At 45.3% G+C, this 17,385-nt stretch overlaps 1 protein-coding gene across 1 annotated transcript in view; it reads right to left on the reverse strand.

The window, feature by feature from the left end:
* LOC311225968 (F-box only protein 47-like) overlaps nt 1-17,385 on the reverse strand; it is a gene marked incomplete at both ends in the record, with an annotated part of 85,224 nt that overhangs the window by 59,952 nt on the left and 7,887 nt on the right. The window contains 2 exons of the mRNA XM_084311354.1: nt 9,900-10,042; nt 17,112-17,249. Coding sequence (XP_084167480.1) covers nt 9,900-10,042; nt 17,112-17,249 — 281 coding nt within the window. The remainder of the gene's footprint in view (nt 1-9,899; nt 10,043-17,111; nt 17,250-17,385) is intronic.

A 17,385-nucleotide genomic window follows, 5' to 3' on the forward strand; every position in this document is an offset into this window, starting at 1 on the left:
TAGTGACAGCCATAGATATGATGAATAGATATATACAGCTTCACAAAGACACTCTGGCGTCACGACGAGTGGTTAGGCGTGTTCGAGATGGATTTCGGTTCGCCTCGAAAGTAGACGAGAGTAGCCGAGTGAAGCCGGGGGAGGAGTTAAAAAGGCAGACACTTCCGATTTCACGAGAGCCTCTCGCCTAGTCTCGCATGGCAGATACGCTTTCACGTCACCACACACACATTACACACCTGTCCAGCTCATTATAATGCGATGGGCGTGTGCAAAATTAGATAAGATTCAAATGTACAGCACACCATATAATGCTATAGTGGAATATACTATTCATATACCATAATGTATACCATCTTGTTGCGCGCTCCTGGCCGCACGCACACACAACACACTGCTGAATAATTCTGTTTTGCATCAATATATATATGTATACTGTGTATATTGAGGCAAAACAGAATTATATATACAGTATTGAGGCAAAACAGACGACGCATGTGTGTATGTGTGTGTGTGTGTGTCTGACAGCTTGAAGTTTATCATGATGATATGATGATAACGCATAACATAATAAAGTTTTCAATCAATCAATCAAACGTCTCATAACTCCCTGGCTGTCACGTGGCTGGTGACTGACAACTTTTCTGAGCCAATAGGCGCTTTGCGCGACCATAGCAAGTCGCTTCCCAGCTAACCTCGTTCCCAGCTTTATCTCGAGAGATAAAGCCTGGTAAAGCACTACGGCCGAAAATGGGAATCAGGTAGGAAGTCCCGCCCCTGAAATCACGACACGGTGCTCATGAAAATGTATTCCCCCCAGAAACAACCTCGTTATTGCCTCCCTCGACAGGCTGACAGACCTGCTTGTTGTTTGTTTCGCTGGGGACTATAAACAGATCAGGGGGTGCCCGGAAACCGGAAAGCCTGTAGCCAGTATTTCTGTATTTCCAATTCACATTTTAGGAGGCATAGCTTTACCAGCCTACTTCCCAGCCGGGAGCAGCCGGGTGAGAGGTACTGTGGCGCCTCGCTCTGAAGGCTGTGCGTGGCTCGCTCCCGCGAGAGTTACGCGCCTCGTCTCGTCAGATTTTCAGAGCAAGTCGGACAACATTCTAACCGTCATGCAACGCGCTTGGCGAGGCCGTAGTAAAACCTGCGCAGATCTGCGTCCGCCTGGCCAATCTCGAACACGCCAATGTTACAAGTGTACGAGGGTTGTGTGTGCAAAGAGCACAGCCTCTCAATTTGCACAACGTGCACAAAATAATAATAATTGTAATGATAATCTTTACAATAATAATAATAATAATATTGCATTTCACTGTAGACCGCAGCAGCGAGAGAAATATATGGCGAATGTAGCTGTGCATTCACTGTACATGTATTGCAGGACAATGTGTGTACTGCCTAATATCTGTGTTGGTACAATTATATATAAAACGATATATATTTTAGCGACTAGCCCACTAGCGTGAACGGGCTCCTTCCATCAGAGCAAGACCGCTTGTATCACCACCTAGATGGCAACATCAGAGCAATGTGATTGGTCCCGCCCCTATCCTCTCCCGGCCAATCAGAGCGCAAAACTCGAATGCGGAAACACAAATTTGTTGTGTTTCTGTGCTTCGCATAGACGCGTCGGGGAAACAAACCGCGCGCCAGGAAGCAGCATACCGTACTCATTTACACACAACCTGGGCTGGACCTCGCGCGGGGAAGCAGCAGTAGCACATACTCATTTGAATACAAAAGAACCCCCATCTTGCACGTTGAACAATCTTTGAATATTTCCTGGTAGTTTATTATTTTTTGCTTTGTACATTATTTGTGCAGTTTGATACATTACAATATCAGTACATTTTAATAATTTTTACTGTAAGAAAAGTTAATGAGTATGTTCCAGATATCCAACCTTGTGAATTATGCGCACAGCTCTTTTCTGTAGGATGGTTAATGGGTGTAATGAGCATTTATAATTATTTCCCCAGACTTCAACGCAGTAAGTTAAATATGGTGAAACTAGTGAACAGTAGTGAATATGAAGTGATTTGTGATCCAGGACCTGCTTTGCTTTGTTTATTACTGAAATGCTCCTTGCCAATTTGGTTTGAATGTGTTTGATATGTGATTTCCAATAAATGTTTGTCAATCGTGACACCAAGACATTTTATTTCAGACACTCTTTCAATTTCCACCCCATCTATTTTTATCTTGATTGGCTTTTTAAGTTGATGAAACTCACATATTATGTCACTGAATAGTTGTGCTAAATGATGAAATAGATATTGTTTGTGAAATGAAATCTAGAAATGTGTAAACCCTCTGCATGAAAAATGCTAGCAACCATTTGATCATATGTCTGTTAGGGTAGCGTTTAACTTGAGCCCAAGAGCAGAACAGGGAGAGGAGAATGGAGCGGTTTAGGTTATTTAATCCAAAAAGGTACCATGCAGACAGGGTTATGAATGTACAGGAATGTCCGACAGATGCGAGCAGTAGCACTCCTCGTGTTTACAGGAACGTCCAGGAGGGTGGTGTCTTGGGAGACAGCGTAGACCGAGCGGCAGGCGATCCTAGGTAGGTGTAGCAACTAGGGCTGTCAGTTTATTGCGTTAATTAATTACACAGCAAATTATCGCGTTCTGAAAATTAACTAAAAAAAAAAATCTCTCATTGCAAAAAAAAATCTCATTCATTCCATTAAAACGTAGAATAAACATTTACAGATTTTTTTTTAAATGGTCCATTTGCATGTTCTTGGTATCTGAATCTATGGATCTCAGGGAATGTATTCCCAGTGTCAGAAATACTGTGTCTGTTACTAGGCTTGAGTAAATTGTAATGAACCAAATGAGAATATCAATTCAATTCTTATTTTTTTCTTTTTTTTACTGCAAATAACACTCTAAGCAAATGAATAAAGGGAAGATGATTAAACAGAAGGTTTTGTAGATACAGTACTGAATTCTGCCATCCGGACACATGCAATTTGAAATATGATTATAGAATATAAAATATCAGGCCTAAAATGGTTATGCGATTAAAATGCGATTAATTAGATTAATTAATTACAAATCCTGTAATTAATTAGATACATTTTTTTAATCGCCTGACAGCACTAGTAGCAACACTCGGACAGGGAGTGGCAGGAACCCCAGGTCTCTTGTCGGGCTGGTGATGACCTGACGAGTCTCAGGTGCGTTGATTGATCCCAGGTGACAGCGTGTGCAAGCTGGGGTAGGAAGCTGCCCATATAAGGGTGTGGAAGTAGCAGGAGAGAGGCCCTGGCCGTGATTGTAACAATGCCCTGTTCACCTACGACTAGCACAAGTGATCATATGTCCATTTGTAGACATATGCCCAATGCATCTACTAAGCCATATTTAGGGTGTTTTCTTACAAATCATGCATTGTCACTAGTGATGCAACGATGTGAAAATTGTGGCCGATACCGATAACCGATATTAATATTGCTGTTCTGGCCGATACCGATATTTACTGATGTCGATATCTCTGTATAGAAAACACTTTTTTATGATAATCACGAGGTCCTAGTGGAGAAGCCCCAGCCCCAGCGCATTTTTTTTTACTTTTGTAAAAAAATCTGCCCTATTTTGATATCGGACCGATACCGATGTGTAAAATAATTACCATATCAGCCGATATTATATCAGCGGCCGATATATCGTGCACCACTAATTATGACACAAGACAATAGTACACAATAGTGCATTCAGGATGGTGGCACCATATTTGATCATATGCCCTGTTCACCTAAGACTAGCAAAATTGACATTATGTACACTTTTAGACATAAGCCTGCTAAAATGTACTTAGTAATTCAATATTTGTGATTTATCAAATAAATAAGTGGTACCACCAGTACTTATAATGTTATATACGGGTATGCTATTTACAATTTATATGTAAATATCCTTTGTTTTCAGTAGATCTACACTTCACTGCTACTGTTTTTCTTTACAAATAATTCAAACGGTGCTTGATATTGACTCAAAAAATGTATGTTGTGCCAGTCCACCCTGCCATCAGTGATGATGAGGGCTTTGAGGAGGAAGACGATGATGTGGGAGATCCCAACTATACCCCACCCACCCCCTGAGTGACATGGGGCCCTCTCCCAAGAGGACATGACTACACCCCACCCACCCCCCCGAGTGACATGGGGCCCTCTCCCAAGAGGACATGACTACACCCCACCCACCCCCTGAGTGACATGGGGCCCTCTCCCAAGAGGACATGACTACACCCCACCCACCCCCTGAGTGACATGGGGCCCTCTCCCAAGAGGACATGACTACACCCCACCCACCCCCCGAGTGACATGGGGCCCTCTCCCAAGAGGACATGACTACACCCCACCCACCCCCTGAGTGACATGGGGCCCTCTCCCAAGAGGACATGACTATACCCCACCCACCCCCTGAGTGACATGGGGCCCTCTCCCAAGAGGACATGACTATACCCCACCCACCCCCTGAGTGACATGGGGCCCTCTCCCAAGAGGACATGACTACACCCCACCCACCCCCTGAGTGACATGGGGCCCTCTCCCAAGAGGACATGACTACACCCCACCCACCCCCTGAGTGACATGGGGCCCTCTCCCAAGAGGACATGACTACACCCCACCCACCCCCTGAGTGACATGGGGCCCTCTCCCAAGAGGACATGACTACACCCCACCCACCCCCTGAGTGACATGGGGCCCTCTCCCAAGAGGACATGACTACACCCCACCCACCCCCTGAGTGACATGGGGCCCTCTCCCAAGAGGACATGACTACAGCCCACCCACCCCCCGAGTGACATGGGGCCCTCTCCCAAGAGGACATGACTACACCCCACCCACCCCCTGAGTGACATGGGGCCCTCTCCCAAGAAGACATGACTACACCCCACCCACCCCCTGAGTGACATGGGGCCCTCTCCCAAGAGGACATGACTACACCCCACCCACCCCCTGAGTGACATGGGGCCCTCTCCCAAGAGGACATGACTATACCCCACCCACCCCCTGAGTGACATGGGGCCCTCTCCCAAGAGGACATGACTACACCCCACCCACCCCCCGAGTGACATGGGGCCCTCTCCCAAGAGGACATGACTACACCCCACCCACCCCCCGAGTGACATGGGGCCCTCTCCCAAGAGGACATGACTACACCCCACCCACCCCCCGAGTGACATGGGGCCCTCTCCCAAGAGGACATGACTACACCCCACCCACCCCCCGAGTGACATGGGGCCCTCTCCCAAGAGGACATGACTACACCCCACCCACCCCCTGAGTGACATGGGGCCCTCTCCCAAGAGGACATGACTACACCCCACCCACCCCCTGAGTGACATGGGGCCCTCTCCCAAGAGGACATGACTACACCCCACCCACCCCCTGAGTGACATGGGGCCCTCTCCCAAGAGGACATGACTACACCCCACCCACCCCCTGAATGACATAGGGCCCTATCCCAAGAGGACATGACTACACCCCACCCACCCCCTGAGTGACATGGGGCCCTCTCCCAAGAGGACATGACTACACCCCACCCACCCCCTGAGTGACATGGGGCCCTCTCCCAAGAGGACATGACTACACCCCACCCACCCCCTGAGTGACATGGGGCCCTCTCCCAAGAGGACATGACTACACCCCACCCACCCCCTGAGTGACATGGGGCCCTCTCCCAAGAGGACATGACTACACCCCACCACCCCCTGAGTGACATGGGGCCCTCTCCCAAGAGGACATGACTATACCCCACCCACCCCCTGAGTGACATGGGGCCCTCTCCCAAGAGGACATGACTACACCCCACCCACCCCCTGAGTGACATGGGGCCCTCTCCCAAGAGGACATGACTACACCCCACCCACCCCCTGAGTGACATGGGGCCCTCTCCCAAGAGGACATGACTACACCCCACCACCCCCTGAGTGACATGGGGCCCTCTCCCAAGAGGACATGACTATACCCCACCCACCCCCTGAGTGACATGGGGCCCTCTCCCAAGAGGACATGACTACACCCCACCCACCCCCTGAGTGACATGGGGCCCTCTCCCAAGAGGACATGACTACACCCCACCCACCCCCCGAGTGACACAGGTCCCTCTCCCAAGAAGACACACCCCACCCACCCTGATTGACACAGGTCCCTCTCCCAAGAGAACACACCCCACCCACCCCCTGAGTGACATGGGTCTCTCTACACCCCACCCACCCCCTGAGTGACATGGGTCCCTCTCCCCAGAGGACATGCGTGCAGCCAGGCACGTTGGAACAGGGGGTGCATTGGCAGCTTCAGTTACTGCACAAAAGTAAAAACTGTATTTTTATATACTGTAACATAATATAAGTTATAAGTTTATCCTGCTCAAAGCACTTGACTTCACCATTACACTGACACACTTGTAAATACGTTAATTCTTGTAAGATTGCCCGACTGTATTATTTTCCTCGCTGTGTGAAATACTATAGTTGCGTCTGAGGGGAGTGGCCACTGTGACTGGCTGACAGTGCTCCCTGCTGTCTCGGGTGTCGGAGAGGACACGCACAGATGAGAGAGGAGATGAGAATGAATGAATGAAAACTTTATTTAACAGATTGCAGAATGGGTACAATACAGTATGGCTCAATACACACAATTAAGGGGATGCAGACCAGAGAAAGACGTTTGTCTTGTTTACATCAGGGTCCCCCATTTTCAATTCATAGTGTTCATAGATGCACCAAAATCCATTGCGGGGTGAAAATTTGCCGCAAAACATTAATATCTTTGGAACAGTTTGTGTTCAATTGTATCTGAATCTGGAGATGATCTTCTCTCGTCACAATTGAAATTGTATTTCTCCGTCGAGCAAAAGCTGGCTGGCAGTCTCGTTGAATAATATACGCACTCCGAAAGTCTATAAACTTGTGCATAACGGAGCAGAGGTCCCCAACCATCGGGTCGCGGACTGATGTAATATAAAACACTTAATTAGCCGTGCATTGATAATACAATTGGTATCAGCTGTGTAACGTCTTAATTTTGGCGCAACAGAGTCGTTGTAGGAGATGCATTCAATCTAACATTGAAGCTAACCCATATATAGAAATGTGTCATACAGACTTGGAGATGGAGCCAAGTGAGGTATTCAGAAGTTCAAGAGAGGTTTGTTTGTTTTTATTTCTTCAGGGTTGAAAAGTCGAAATAAAACAATTATTATGTTCTTCTCGTTTGCCTCACGTCATTTTCAGTTAAAGGGTCATTAGAAATAACTTATTACATGGCGTTTTCACATTCGCCGAAATGCTTGCTTGTGATTGGTCAATAGCGCGCGTCAGAGGTCCGTTATCACACAATAATGACCGCTGTGGGACAATAATGACCGCTGTGCGCAGCTGTTCGCAATCAAGCCCCACTGACACACTGCCTCAGTGCAGCTCAGCATATGCACAGCTGCACTCAGTCATGCAATCAGACCAGAGACCACAGACCTGCCGGCTGCCGATAATAATAATCACTTTATTTGGGCTGACAGAGCCACAGAACAACTGCGTCTTCATTTGATCTAGTCTTGTCGATGAATTAGGTATATTGTTAGTAAGTTAGCCATGTAATAAGCGGGATAATGTATAGCTATACTCGATCATTGTCGCAAAATAATTTACCTTCACTGATGTTTAAAACACCTCGGCGCTGCGCCTCGGTATTTTAAACTCTGTGTCGGTCAATTATTTTGCGACAATGACCTCGTAGCTATACATTATCCCTTACTTATTTCAAAGCCATTCTAAACAACGAACGTTCCTCTCACGGCGTTCTGAAAAAGAAAATCTCAGAAAGGCCGCACCCCCTGCCGATTTAAAGTTCCAACGTGCCTGCGTGCAGCCTGCAGTGGAGGTGCTTGAGGAGGATGACATTGATGACGACAATGACAACGAAGACCAGCCATTACCACAAGCCAAGAGGCCCAGCAAGAAGAGGAAGCCTGCAGCCAGGGTAACCACCTGGAGGAAGAGGAAGCCTGCAGCCAGGGTAACCACCTGGAGGAAGAGGAAGCCTGCAGCCAGGGTAACCACCTGGAGGAAGAGGAAGCCTGCAGCCCAGCCAGGGTAACCACCTGGAGGAAGAGGAAGCCTGCAGCCAGGGTAACCACCTGGAGGAAGAGGAAGCCTGCAGCCAGGGTAACCACCTGGAGGAAGAGGAAGCCTGCGGCCAGGGTAACCACCTGGAGGAAGAGGAAGCCTGCAGCCAGGGTAACCACCTGGAGGAAGAGGAAGCCTGCAGCCAGGGTAACCACCTGGAGGAAGAGGAAGCCTGCAGCCAGGGTAACCACCTGGAGGGAGAGGAAGCCTGCAGCCAGGGTAACCACCTGGAGGAAGAGGAAGCCTGCAGCCAGGGTAACCACCTGGAGGAAGAGGAAGCCTGCAGCCAGGGTAACCACCTGGAGGAAGAGGAAGCCTGCAGCCAGGGTAACCACCTGGAGGAAGAGGAAGCCTGCAGCCAGGGTAACCACCTGGAGGAAGAGGAAGCCTGCAGCCCAGCCAGGGTAACCACCTGGAGGAAGAGGAAGCCTGCAGCCAGGGTAACCACCTGGAGGAAGAGGAAGCCTGCAGCCAGGGTAACCACCTGGAGGAAGAGGAAGCCTGCAGCCCAGCCAGGGTAACCACCTGGAGGAAGAGGAAGCCTGCAGCCCAGCCAGGGTAACCACCTGGAGGAAGAGGAAGCCTGCAGCCCAGCCAGGGTAACCACCTGGAGGAAGGTTGACCTGGACAATGCAGCCATGCCTGAGTACCAGCACCCTCCCCCTGACTTTGTTGAGACTCCATTCAAGTACTTCAGCAGGTACCTCCACTCAAGTCCATCAATGAGATGGAGAAGAAGGCTGTCCCTTGTGTGTGGCTATGTTGATGATGTCAGCCTCACAACAGGCATGCCTGGGTCATCGCTTGCTGAGAAGGGCCCGTCACTGAAGAACTTCAGGATCCAGGTGTTCAAGAGTGCCAGGCAGCCAGAGGCCAGTCATGTCTCAACATTTCAATGACCAAGTGGCTGGGTGGCGCAGCGGGCATTGCGCTCGTCACCAACGCAAGGAACACCGGGTTCGAATCCGGCTGTCGGTGTTGCCTCCGGCTTGGGCCGGCCGTCATACTAACTCAATTGGCAGAGTTAGCGGGTGGGAAGTCGAAGGATGGTAGTCTGGTCGTTGTGAACAGCGACTCCTACAGGTCGGTTGGGGCGCCTGCAAAGTCAGGAAAATGGTGGGGGCAGTGCGAGCCTCCTACACGTTACTCCTCGCCAAATGAGAGTCCGCGCTGGCAGGTGAAAAGATGTGACAGGCTGCCTCCACATGTATCGGAGGGGACATGTGATGCAAGGCTTCTATCCTCCCTACAACCGGCCAGTGGGGGGCATATGCAAGCAACGATCAGGACAGGGGAGGGAGAATTGGCACGAGAGGTAAATTGGGATGGGGAGAAAATTGTATGGAGATACAAAAAAAAATTCCAATGACCTTGATTTGCAACATGAAAATAAATTGAAAATAAATTAAAAAAAAGTACTATTGAAAAAATATCTTGTAATAACACTCCAATAACACCCTAGGGTTGAAATTTTGGATTTTAAAGTATTTCAATGAGTGCCCTATAAAGGGTTAAATATGTTTTGGCCAATGACACCAAACTAATTATCTAGTGTAAGTGTACACTGTTCAGTAATAGTAATGGATGGGACCGGTACTCTGTACCAGATGATAATTAAAGTTTATGATTATCGATAAGTTACAAACCAACCACCATAAATCTTAAACCCCTTGTTCAAACATGTCTTACTCTCCTCAGTTCTGTTCAGGAAATAGCCTTTTATTTTATTACAATAGAGAACCTCTCACCAGTACAGCGTAGACGATGAGTCTTGAGAGCTCCGAGAGTCGTCCATTGAGGGCCTTGCTGACCAGCATGCTGCAGCACAGGCCGTCACCAGACATCACCAGCAGACGAGCCACGTTCTCAGAGTGCCACGCCTCGGGAAGGACTGGAGACGGGGGGGCGGGACAACCAGGCCCTGGGTTAGTTCTACAGGACTTCTACTAAGCACCCAGAGTCTTCACTCCAGTGTAAAGACCCCTGGCCACGAGTTCCTACTTACCAAGGATGTTGTCGATGGGTAGAGTTCTTTCTCACAGTAACAATCCATGCTGAGAATTTATTCTTCCTACTGGATACCGGCTGCAGCCACAAAACGAATAAAGTCAAAGTCAATGGGGCCACGCTCCAGTCTGTACAAGCCCTGAAATAAATGCTGGATGCACTTCAGCATTTATTTCAGGGCTTATAGAAACTGGAGCATGGCCCCACTGGCTTTGCATTCGTTTTGCGGCTAACTAGCTGGAGCTATGGCTATGCAGTATGAAGAACAACATGGATTGTGCTGAGAAAGGACTCTACCGACAATGGTCCTGATTCTCGAACATGTACGTAAGTACCTTTGTAAATATCTTGGTAAAAGGTTTGTACTAACACATTTACAAAAATCCTCCTCCGGATTCCTGAACGTGTGACCCAGTCTCGTCACTCATTCTTAAACTGGAAGCGTGTTCCCGTTAGGGCTGGGCGATATGGCCTCTAAATTACATTTTTTGGCCATATCACGATACACGATATATATCGCGATATTTTGACATTTCCTCTAAAGCACTTAAAAATGCTTGATTTAACCCTTTGATGCATACAGTCACGCCAATATGATGATTATAATAAGTCCCTGCAACATATGTTTGCATTATTAAACCATGAAGATGCTTTAAAAAATTATTAAATGAAAATGTACTAAGAGTAGTCTACTGACACACTAATAAAAATTTTTTTTTACATCCAAGACAATTTATATAAAAACTTTTGGGTGCCTAAGACTTTTACACAGTACTGTGTTTTCTATCCACTTTAGCCAAACACACACACATATATATATATATATATACACACTACTGTGAGAAAATAATAATCACACACAAAGGGATAATGGCTTATAGCAGACTTAATGATTTTAGAATATTTCAGATAATGAAATTAAATGTTTATATCATCAACTATCCAGTTAGTATTTATACTGTAATGTTTGGCTACTTTAAATCATTGAATGTAGAGAGAGCGAAAGAGCGAGAGAGAGAGAGAGAGAGAGAGAGCGAGAGAGGGCGAGAACGCACAAGAGAGCCAGCCCCCCCCCCCCCCCCCCTCGGGTTTTGTTCTAGGTTTGCGTTTTGAGTGTATAAGCTGCCGTAGGTGATGATGTCACACTCGAAGGTCAACACAGGAAGAGTTTAACACACGGAGATGGAACTGGATGCCCAATATAAAGAAACGAATAACCAATAAATATGAAGTTATGTTTAAACCTCTGTTGTCAAGTGTCGTCAATATAACCCACCCCCTTTCCTCACAAATGGAACTAGTGTCGTGGAGTCCGCTTTGAGCGTTTCCAGGGTTAGCATCTAACGCTAGTGAGCTTAGCCTAGTCATGGGATCAGTTAGCAGCTAACGTTAGCCCATTGCTCGCGTCAATTAAATTGCATGTCATTAACACTTTGAATGCCACTCACGGCTTTTCTCGGGTTTACCCCCCGACCGTTGAATGCCCATCACGAGATTTAATTTTTTTGCGATCTGAAATCATATTGCATCAAGCGAGCCTACCGCCGGCACTCAGATGTGAAAAAAGCGCCCCCTATCGTCTCCCAGATGGTAAATCACCCTTTTGGATAGGACTCAATGAAAGTGAATGGGAGAAAGGATTTCTGACTCCACATTTTACTTCTCACTGATGTAACCAGGGTCTACCAGAGTTCATTCTGGAGCCTTGGTGCCGCGGCGAATGTGTGTTTTACTGTATACACGATGGATCAATCAAATGAGCGATTTTTTCGAATGGCGATCGGAAATTGGAATAAACCATTTGGATACCATCTGACCTCAGGTAAGGAATCTATGTTATCAGTCTTAGGATAATCAGACTCGTTTTCACGGATATATAAGCGTTTCCCCTATATGTGATATAGCTGTTTTGACTGTAAAAGCCATCAGCAGCAATTATCAGTGCGCGGCACGAGCGTGCGTGCGCACACATATACTATCGATCATCTAGCGTTTATTTGAAAACGATTCATAAATAGGCCGACAAATGACAACGTTCTGGAATATTCCAGTAAAAGACGATTATCATAGAATGGGTTGTTTTTTCCGCGAAAACAAGTGATTTTCAAAATGCTATCAAACGGAAATGAAGCGATAAAAAAACAATCTGCCTTGACAATGTTGACTGGAAAATGAGTCTTTGATAAGCGACGGGCAGATTAGACACATAATTTAAAACATAGATTAGGCGATATTAAGTTAACATTGGAGTGGGTTTGGGCATTCAAGGGGGTAAAAAGGAAAACACGGCTGGCTCCCAAAGTGTTAAAGGTCTGCGCTAGTCTGTGTCTAATGAAATTACAATTGCATGTCATTTAAGGTCCGCGCTGCCAGTCTGTCTATAATGAAAATGAGAGGACAGCTCTGCGCTAAAGCAAGTCTCATCTCAGCCGCGACGTGACAACATATACTCGATGTTCACGATATAGTAATTTACTACATCTCATGTAGAACAAGCCGTGATACATCGAGTATATGCTTGGGCGGTATCCTTTTTTTCACACCGTCAAACCTTTATGACATAATACCCCGGTGTACGGTATTTGACGGTATGACTTTCATTTTCATCAGCGGGGGGGGGGGCAACCTGTGTTACCAAGTAAAAAATCATCGTCAGCTCTCAGAATGGTAGTCCCGCACCGGTAGAAGCCTGCACTGTTTTAGCGTTAGCATCTAGCCTAGCCATGGCAGACTATTTGATTCCTTAAAGGAACACTCCAACATTTTGGGAAATTTGCTTATTTGCCATCTACCCTGGAGTTGGACAAGAAGATATATACCTTTTTCTTCTCTGTGCATGCAGTAGGAGTAGGAAGACGTTGGGAACTAGGCTAATGGAGGAACCTACTTCCAGTGACTGACGCTAAGCTAGGCTAACGGTGCGCCTCTTCCTACTCCTACTGCATGCACAGAGAAGAAAAATGTATCTTCTTGTCTAACTCCAGGGTAGATGGCAAATAAGCAAATTTCCCAAAATGTTGGAGTGTTCCTTTAAGGGCTAGAAATTGCCTGGATTTTGGTCATATGCTCCCGAAATGCTCCCGTTGTTTGGCTACTTCTATGTGCAGTGAAAACTACTCGAATGCTTTATAACCTAGTCATTGATTTAGTTCAGGGTAATCTAAGATTAGCCGCAGAGCTAACGCTAGTTAACGTGAGCTAACGCTAGTTAATCAAGCTCAGTAGCTCACAGAGAGATAAACAGCTGACAGTGGATAGTACAGGACGGTACAAATACAATAAAAAGGCGGGTGGGGGCTGTTGTGTAAACCTTGTACTCTTTAGTTCACATATAATAAGAGACGGATTATTTGCTTGCTCCACCAGTTGCTCCACAACAACACACACCAATTCTCGTCACAACGCTTTACGGTATTTTCACAGCACTGTCGCAACATTACCGTAAAACGTGAACACCGTTGTGACCCACTCGCTCCACTAGACTGGTCTCGCCCTCTGCTGGCGCGTGTGTGCACTACACACAAAACTCTGTTTCACTGTTATAGAAACTGAAGCGCATCTGTGATTTTGACGGTGACGGACGGTATTGATTTTCAATACCGTCGGGATTTCTAAATACCCTGGTATACCGTCATACCGTCATACCGCCCAAGCCTAATCGAGTATACTCGATATATCGCCCAGCCCTAGTTCCCGTACACCTGAATTTGCATACAGAAATGTCCTGCAAGCTCCTTATAAGGAGAGGCTATCCATGGTGTCTACTCCATGCTGACCCTTATGGGGGAAATATTCAACAGGTAGCACAAAAGCAATTTGCAACAGATCAAAGTTAGATTAGATTAGATTCAAATGTATTGTCATTATACAGCGCAAGTACAGTAAACCAGGGGTTCCCAAACTTTTCAGGCCGGGACCCAGAAAATAAGGCGTCAGAGAGCCGCGGCCCAATGCACATCGTCAGGCTTTTTTTTCTTTTCTTTTTTTGCCGGGCGACCGATTTTTTAAGCCAAATATCACTTCAATCCTATTAAGTTAGTTCAAGTTAGTTATTCATTTATATGTGCTATTTATGAGAGGGCTAACTTGTTGCAAAATAATAATGATAATAATAATAGCCTCATTAAAATACTATTGTTGCTTCGGTTGTTTTCAGCGTTTTATGTGCATAATCTGTTATTTAGTTTGAAATGTTCGTTGAAATAAGTAGATTTATCTTTTTTGTTTATTTATTAAGTTAATATAAAACCATATAGTCACATTTTAGAATACAATAGAATAGAATTTTAGAATACAACTAGAAACACTGTCCTGGCCTGCTTCTAAGTTCAGTGGCAAAAAAATAAATAAATAAAAAAAATTATCATCTCGCGGCCCTCCCGTGGCTGCTCGCGGCCCACCTTTGGGTCGCGACCCCGACTTTGGGAACCACTGCAGTAAACCATCCAACCAGAGTGAAAATGTAACAGTAAAGTGCAATAGTAACATACAATGCACAGGTGATGAAACTGGTAAAAGGCTTAATTTGGGATAAATAGTTAGTGATTGCGTTCATGTTGATTCTACAGACATCCTCGGAATTAAATAATTATAATAAAGATAAATACGTTTTGCATTTATAGTTATGACTCAATGAGGCATCGTGAGCATTACACACGTGCATGCGCTCCATTGCGCGAAAGCAATTTACAACTGATCAAAATGAGATTAGATTTGATTAAAATGTATTGTCATCATACAGCACAAGTACAATACAACGAAAATAAGTTTGGCATCAAACCAGAGTGCAAATGTAACAGTAAAGTGCAATAGTAATATACAATGCACAGGTGATTAAACTGGTTAAAGGCTTAATTTAGGATAAATCATGGTGATTGTGGTCACTTCGATTCTACAGACACCCTAATAATACGACAAGTGGATAAAAAAAACAATAATAATACAACAATATTTGTAATACTTTTTTTTCTATTCCATGGATGTCTGTAGGGTCGAAGTGACCAATCCCCAAGGATTTCTCACAAAGAAAGCTGTTAAAAACAAGGGTGCACACCGGTCTGCCTTTTCAAGTTCGTAAATCCTACATAAACGAATTTACAATACGAAGCCATTCGAGAATGCAGAATAAATTCGTAAATCGAGTTCCGAAGGAATTCCTTGGTAACTTTCACGTATGTCCGTTTGAGGATGAGGACCAATATCATTGGTAAGTAGGAAATAGGGCTAGGGAACCAAAATTCTGAACTTAACCTTTAACGTTTCTTAAATGTTTTAAATGGTTTTAATGTAGTACTGGAATAGACTAGAATCCTACCCCTCAGTCACTCTAACAAGCATAATGTGCCTCTCGAATCAAGTGTACAACAGTATTTTTGTAGTTGATTATTCTCTTTTGTGGGTCTGGTTGGGCGTGAGCAGCACAGTGAGCAGCATAGCTGTCATTATTTAGACTGGATACATTACACACTTTGGTTTGTAGGTTAACTGTCAAAACAGGAAAATATTTTCTAAAATGTTTCAAACTTAACTTAACTTAAACAGCCCAACTTAAACAGCTCCATCAAACGATTGATTATTCACACATATCCCTACTTTCCAGCTACTTCAAGTATATCTATGAATGAATCTAAAGCTAGCTTATAATGGTAGTGTCTGGTTAGGAGTGAGGGATAAGGAGGTACTATCCAAGGAGGGGTCCGGGAGGGGGGGGTTCGAGCTGGAGCATATGTGTGTAGGGTTTTAGAAAATAGGTATTAGGGGTATGTCCTATATAAACATTTATATAATTGTTAATTTCGCTGGATATACACTGTATACGGTTAAAATGTTATTATAGACTTTTTTTTTTGTCTTGTTTCTGTACTTGCATGTAATTTTAACTCTTTCAGTGCCACGCCTGGTTTTCCGTTTTACCGCTTGAATGCCACCATCGGCGCCAATGTTAACGTTAATATCGCCTAATCTATGTTTTAAATTATGGCTATGTGTCTAATCTGCCCATCGCATTATCAAAGACTATTTTCCAGTCAGTGCTGTGAAGACAGATTGTTTTTTTATCGCGTCGTTTCCATTTCAGAGCAGTTAGAAAAGCCCCCGTTTTGATATAAAAAACAGCTCATTCTGGAGCATTCTATGAAAATCGTCTTTTAGTGGAATATTCCACAACGTTGATATTCGTCTGCCTTTTTATGAATCGTTTTCAAATAAACGCTAGATGATCAATATTATACGTGCACGCAAGCACATTACGGCCGCGCACTGATAATCGCTCCGTTGATTACCTCACAGAGTTTTACAGTGAAACCGAAAGAAGACATTTCACAAAACAGCTTATAACTTCATCAAACTTACTCCGATTATCCTACCACTGATAACATAGAGTCCTTACCTGACATCAGATGGTATCCAACTGGTATATTCCAATTCCTGATCACCATTCGAAAAAATCGATACGTGTATGGATCCAACGCGACACAGTAGATCTCTATGATCCGCGGGGATCTGAGGCTCCAGAATGAACTCTGGTAACCCCGGCTGGATCAGTGAACTGGAAAATGTGGAGTACCGGATTTTTTTCCCCATTCATTTTCATTGAGTCCATTCCAAAATCACTTATGTCATCTGGGAGACGACAGGGGGCGCTTTTTTCCACAGTGATCGTCGGCGCCCCTCGGCTATACTCGGGTAGGCTCGGGTGATGCAATAATTTTTCAGATCGCAAAAAAAAAAGAAAAATCCGAGAAATCTCGTGAGTGGCTAGCAACCACCTATAAAAAAACACGAGAAATCTCGTGAGTGGCACTGAAAGAGTTAACCACCTTGACTGTTAGTTTCATTATGCATTATGTGTTGAGTACTGACTTTTAATAATTTTTGTTTTGCAATAATAAAAAAAATATAAAAAAAAGGTATATCTATGAAGGTATTTCATTGTTTCTGGCCCAGTGTGGTACCTGTCAGCTCCTCCAGGATGGTCAGCCAGGAGGACCATTCTTTGACGTTACTGTGCAGCTGGCGCATGGTGTTTGCCAGATCCAACAGGGCACGGCGAGGCAGCGTAGCTCTCAACACCTCCTGCCAGGCCAGTGAGCCTGGAGGGAGGACAGAACATCAGCCATTTACACAGCAAGACAGACAGCATGCTAGCAACAACATAAACACATCAGATTCCCTTGTTTAATGTGCTCTTGCTTTAAGAAGAAAAAGATAAGCATTACCGTAACTGGA

Source organism: Notolepis coatsorum, assembly GCF_963971535.1.
Source record: "Notolepis coatsorum genome assembly, chromosome: 3".
NCBI classification, from domain to species: Eukaryota; Metazoa; Chordata; class Actinopteri; order Aulopiformes; family Paralepididae; genus Notolepis; species Notolepis coatsorum.